The 6,480-nt window shown below is 42.4% G+C and overlaps 1 protein-coding gene across 1 annotated transcript in view; it reads left to right on the forward strand.

Moving 5' to 3' along the window:
• HEBP1 (heme binding protein 1) overlaps window positions 1-6,480 on the forward strand; it is a 22,645-nt gene that overhangs the window by 2,636 nt on the left and 13,529 nt on the right. Inside the window, exons 2-3 of the mRNA XM_005866801.2 lie at window positions 3,333-3,471; window positions 5,169-5,349. Coding sequence (XP_005866863.1) covers window positions 3,333-3,471; window positions 5,169-5,349 — 320 coding nt within the window. The remainder of the gene's footprint in view (window positions 1-3,332; window positions 3,472-5,168; window positions 5,350-6,480) is intronic.

Raw genomic sequence — 6,480 nt, forward strand, 5'->3', positions numbered from 1 at the left:
ATCCAGGGTGGTATTATTTTTGAAAAGAGCCTCTCCCTGAAATTATCTCTTACCCTGGAAAGAGTCTGAGTGAGAAACTGTTGTCTACTCTCCTGGGCACATGGGTGGCACATGATGTGTCCCGTGTAACTTGGGTTTGGGCTCACCAGATGTTCAAGACTGATTCCATGCACCCATAGGGGAGGCCCAGGCTGCTGCAGACCTTATCATGTGCCTTCTGCATTGCTCAGGGAGGGAGGAGGACACATGGTCTCTGTGTTGGGTTGGGTGGGCCTTGTGGTTGCTCAGAGCAGACTAATATAAATAACTGACATCTTTATTGGATTTGTGTCTTGTTGGGTGCACACTGGTTGGGACCCAACTGCCTGGGGTTTGAATCCTGGCTCTACCACTTGTCCACTATAACTTGGGCACATTACTTACTTAACCTCTTGTGCTCCTGTTTCATCTGAAAATAAAGATTAAAAAAAAACTAACTTCTTCACAGGGTTGCTGGAGGGATTGAATGAATGAATCCAGGTAAAATGTTTAAAATAATACCCGACACACAGACAGTACTCAGTTAGGTTGATGTTGTTGTTGATGATGATGATAATGATGATTGATATTTTCTTATAATGAGAAAGTTAGCTTCCAAAATCAGCATGTGACAAGGGAAAAAACTGACCCTGCAGAGGACCTTGCAAATCCCATACCAAGAAGCATTCTTGTAAGGCCTCTGTCTGGGACTTGAACTTGACCAGGGTTCCCAATGAATGTTGAAAATTGGTGTTTGTGGCCACAGGCCAAAATCCTCATCTAGTAACAATTGGGAGCATGAGCTAGCTGAATACAGGGTGGAGAAGGACTATTCTCATGTTTCAAGTAACAAGGAAATGCACTTACAGATATTAGACTTGAAAAAATCAAATGTGTTAACTGTATTAACTTAGCTGCTTTATTTTCTGCAAAAAAATAGAGAGAACTCTACTTAAATTCAGCTCCTTGATGAACTAAAATAGTTTTATAATGTCAATTTTTCAAGCCTAAATTTTCTCAGAGATCCAGTGATTCCAGTGAGAGGTTAGGGACACAGAGGCTGTGAAAAACAGGCAATAGCTGCCATAGAACCACCTTAAGACATTGTAACCACCTTCTCTTTAGGATAAATATAACTAGACAAGGTTCTCATCTCTCCACCCAGCTATGCCTATTGTATCTCTTGTCATTAGAGTAAAAACCAGATTTCACTCCACAGCCTTCTTTCCCACAAATAGCATGCCTTCTATGTGCAAGACGTAGACGTAGTGCTTAGGTGTTAAGAGATACAGTGATAAACAAGACAGATAATCCCCTGACCCCATGAGGCTGGCTTATGGTTGCAGGCAGAGGTTAAAAACATTATCATTCAGTTATAATTACAATTTGTGAAAGTACAATGGCCTATAAAAATATCATTGGGAAGCTGTTTTTAATAAGGATCTTCTCTGAGGAAGTGACTTTTAGATGAGTAGGAGCAGAGACAGGAACGAATACTCCAGGCAGAGGAAGCAACAGATACAGAGGCCCTGAGGCAGGAATGACCTTGGCATTTAAAGAGATAGCAGAAGGCCAATGAAGAGGTGCTCTGGGTGTAGCTGGCAAGGCAGGTAGAAGCGAGGTGGTCCCTGGACCATAAGAACTTGGTGAATGAAGGCTTGTGGACAGGCGATTAATGAACATGATTGGATTTATATAAAATGTTCCATAAATGTTCTCTGGGCAAGCTCATCCTCATCACAGCTTTAGTTACTCTGTATGCTGATGACTCCCAAATTCCTATCCCTATGCCAGTCGCCTGCTGAGCTCCAGACCTGTGTGTTCAGCTGCACAGTGGACAGTTTGCTCATTTATAGCAGGAGGCAGGTGAACGGACAGATATGGAAGGGCCCTTCCAGTTCTAGAGTTATCTGCCTTTGGAGTTCATAGGAAGGAAGGATCACTTAGGAAGAAGAGGTTGAGTTAAGCCTTAAAGGATGGTAGACTTTTCATGGGGCCCTTGACCCTCTGCACCAAACTGGATTGCTTCCCTGGCAGCCTTCCTGGGGAGCAGGCTAAGAGCACAGATCACCTATACCATTCCCCAGAGCTCAAGATTCAGACACACTCGCAAAATTCTATATTTAGATCACACAAAATCAGTTGAACTAATTTGGGGCAGATGAAACTGACTTGCTGTCAGATCACCATCACTGGACTGATAGTCACAAACCCAACTCCCCATGACAGCCTACAAGTTCTTCAGGTTCCGGCCACAGCCAGACCTCTGGCCTCCTCTCTTGCCCTGCCCTGCTGGACAGTCATGCTCCAGCCACAAAGAACCACCTGTATTCATCACCATCAACACACTGCTCTTTAACTCTTCTCTTTCACCCTGTGGTGCCTACTGTCTGGAATTGCCCTCCCTAAACTATCCGAGCATTTACGACATTGTATAACAATTATGTAATTCTTCTCACCACCCAACTAGACTGCCTCTGTCATATTGAACTCTAAAATATGTAGCACCTGGCGGAGGTTTTCAATAAATGTTTACTCAATGAATCAATGCAGCAGTGACAGAATGTCCAGTGGGATGATCTGTAAGCACCTCAAAGTCAGCATAACCTACCCAGACACATAAACACACACACCCATGCCCCTAAACTAACCTAAGTAACTCTCTTCTGTGTTCCCACACTGCCCTTACACTCCTCTCCCCTTAAACATGTCATCATGTTATAACCTGTTTCCTGGCTACTTCTATTAGACCGTGCCTCTCATGAGGTCAGAAATCATATCTTTTATTTCTGTTTTGTAGCACCTGGCACAGTGCTCAGCACATAGTAGATGTTCTGTAGTTGTTGGCTGAATGAATAAAAGAAGAAAAGATCCTGCTAGCTTTCTGCAGTGAGAACTTGTTTCTCCATTGTAAGATTTCCTTCAACGTAATCATCCAACCTTTCTACAGAATTTTTCGATTTCTGTTGTATTTTTCATTTCCAAGGGCTCTTTGATCTCTGAACATTCTATTTTTACAGCATTCTGGAGATGTTCATGGGTGGTGTTGGAAGCAGTGTCTTCTCTTACCTCTCTAAGAATACTGATTGCATGAAGTTTTTTCTGCTGTCTCTACATCGTAAGAAATCCCAGAGTCTATTTCTCATGGCCCTTTATATTCAGGCTGTTTCTTCTACCCTGTGGACATACCCAGGCTTGTTATGGAACGTTCCTTAGCAGCTCCTGCCTCCTGTAACTGGATTATTTCTGTTTCTAAAAGTCATCACAGGTTGCTCTCATCTACCTCGTAAGCACTGTGTATTCTCTGTCTCTAGGAAGAAGTGACCTATGAGGAAAGGACCTGTGAAGGCGGGAAGTTTGCCACAGTGGAAGTGACAGATAAGCCTGTGGATGAGGCTCTACGGGAAGCAATGCCCAAAGTCATGAAGTATGTGGGAGGCACCAATGACAAGGGTGAGTGCCCCTGAAGGATGTGGCTCTGGTCTCAGAGGCGAGCCTTGCATGGTCTTCACTTCATTCGTGGGAAACACAGGGAGGGGCCACAGTGCACCTGTCACTACCTGTTTGAGTGACTTGTGAACTTGCTGCACTGACCTCTGCCCAGCCAACCCCTCATTCTGTATACACCTGTTTTAGGTTGGTTTGTTTGGTTTTTTAAATGTTTTTGTTGATTTTGAGAGAGAGAATGGGAGGAGAGAAACATTGACCAGTTGCCTCCCACATACACCCCTACCAGGGATTGAGCCCATAACCTGGCCATGTACCCTGACCAAAATCGAACCAGCCACCTTTCCATGCACTGGATGACGTTCAACCCACTGAGCCAGCCAGGGTGGTTTGTGGTTGTTTTTTAACCGTACAGTGCTTATCATGTCTTTGGATTGGTGAACTCAGTGAAGTGTGCCCACGGTAAGTCAAGCCACAAAGAGAGGGTCAGCCTCTGACTTGAGATCTTAACTCCAAGAATGGAAATCTCCAGTCAGCCCCCTGGTAGCTCAGAGTTTGAGGGGTCCTGAGAGTCAGCGAGTGATGACTATGGCAGATCCCTGACAATGGAAGGGTCTGAGGATTCTAAATCTGTCCCACTCCTAAAGACTGGGCAGTTGTATGGGCTACCTCCCTACTTTAAAATGATAGGCCTGACGTTTCCGTGTACCTGTTAGCATGTAAACCACATTTAAATATGAATTTAACTCTTAAACTCTCTAATTTCGACTATACTTTGGAATAGCTGAAAACTTAAAATGGGTCAGAAAGCAAGGTGAAAAAAGAGATGGCATGGTTAATTTTTAGGGTAGTTCTCAAGCTGATCGCTTAGAAGGCTAGAAACTGGTATTAACCTTAGCTACATTTACTAGGACCACAGTAATCAGGCTTTGAACAATAAGCTGACCCATAGGAGGTCAAGAAGAAATCTTTTTCTTCTTAACATCAGCATAACATATTTTATAATAAAATATGTGTAAAAATTATAAAACTCATTAAAGAAAATCACAAAACAGCCCCCCTCATCCATCTTTTCTAGTATAATCATTGTGGTCTTTTGAATGTATTTCTTTAGGGCTCTTTAATAGGCTTTTAAAATATAATCGTAGTGTTTGTGTAATCGTATATCCTGCTTCTGTTACTTATTGCATCACTGTTTTTCCACTGTTGTGAAATAGTCTTCTTAAGCGTAATTATTACTAGCTACATTGTACTGCATCATGTGCCTACAGTTTGTTAGGACATATTCCTATTTTGAGCCTATTTATATGGCTCCCAGTTTCTCACAATTATAAACTCTGCTGCAGTGAATATCCTATTACTAAAAGCCTTTTCCGTATTTTGGGTATTTCCTTAAAATTGACATTTAGATAGGAAGTAATTAAGTACTGATAATATTTACGGTTTTGATATATATTACTAAATAATTTTTTCTAAGAGAGTTGAATTACTACACCCCCTACTTCCAATATATGCAAATTGGAGGTCTTTTGTGTGTATGAAGTGTGCCCACCATATTTTTTTTAATGCCTCAAGTGTTTGTTGTCAATTTCGTGACCAGAGAATATTGTCATGGAAGGAGAAGGAGACTAGCAGATTTTCACAGGCCTGAGCAAGTCCTGTCTCTCAATCCCACCTCACTCCGTGGGCTTTTCTGTCTGCAGGAATTGGGATGGGGATGACGGTCCCCATTTCCTTCGCCGTGTTCCCCAGTGACGATGGCTCCCTACAGAAGAAAATCAAAGTCTGGTTCCGGATTCCAAACCAGTTTCAGAGCGACCCGCCTGTTCCCAGTGACAACAGCATTAAAATTGAGGAGAGGGAAAGCATCACTGTCTATTCCACGTAAGGAGACCATTTTTTAGCATCTAAGGGTGTGCTTGAGCGTTTGCATTACACTTATATTTTTTCCAGCTCTGCTGAGATATAATTGATATATAACATTGTATTACTTTAAGGTGTACACATAATGCTTTGATAAATGATTACCACAATAAGTTTAGTTATCATCCATCACCTGACATAGTTATGAATTTTTTTTCTTGAAATGAGAACTTTTAAGGCCTACTCTCTTAGTAACTTTCAAATATTCAATACAATATTGTTAACTGTAGTCACCTTACTGTACATTACATCCCCGGAACTAATTTATCTTACAGCTGGGAGTTTGTACCTTTTCACCACCTTTGCCCATTTCTCCACCCCTCCCCTTTATCTGACAACTACCAATATGTTCTGTGTATCTATGAGTTCTTTTTCTTTTTTTTAATTCCACATATAAGTGAGATCATACAGTATTTGTCTTTCTCTGTCTGACCTATTTCATTTAGCATAATACCCTCGAGATCCACCCTTTTTGTCACAAATGGCAAGATTTTCTTCTTTTTGTGGCTGAATAATATTCCATTTTATAGATGTATCACATCTTCTGTATCCATTTATCAGCAGATGGATACTTAGGTTATTTCCAGATCTTGGCTATCTACACTAATAAAAGAGAAACATGGTAATTGGCGTACGACCGCTACCCTTTTCATTGGCTAATCAGTGAGTATATGCAAATTAACTGTCAGCCAAGATGGCGGCCGGCAGCCAGGCACTGAAGCAAACAGGGAGGCTTGCTTGCTTCAGTGACTGCGGACTCCAACGTTCCCCACCTAACTTGCCAGCCTCTCAGTTGCAACTCTAAGCAACTATATACTATGTTGCAAATAAGAAGGTAAACAAACCCCCAGAAAATAGCCGGACTGAAACCCACCCAGACCAAAACATTGTATCCATGTTTTCAGCAGCGAGGCCTCAGAGCTAAAGCTGGCCCAGAAAAAAAAAAAAAGAGAGAAGAAAACAAGGAGCAGTTGGAAGCTTTACTCACTTGCCAGCTGGAAAACAGCCCTCAGCCCCTCACCCAGACAGGCCAGGTACCCCAGTGGGGACCCCCACCCTGAAGGGGGTGTGACCAGCTGCAAACAGCCATCA

This window comes from Myotis brandtii, unplaced genomic scaffold (assembly GCF_000412655.1).
Source record: "Myotis brandtii unplaced genomic scaffold, ASM41265v1 scaffold237, whole genome shotgun sequence".
Taxonomy (NCBI): domain Eukaryota; kingdom Metazoa; phylum Chordata; class Mammalia; order Chiroptera; family Vespertilionidae; genus Myotis; species Myotis brandtii.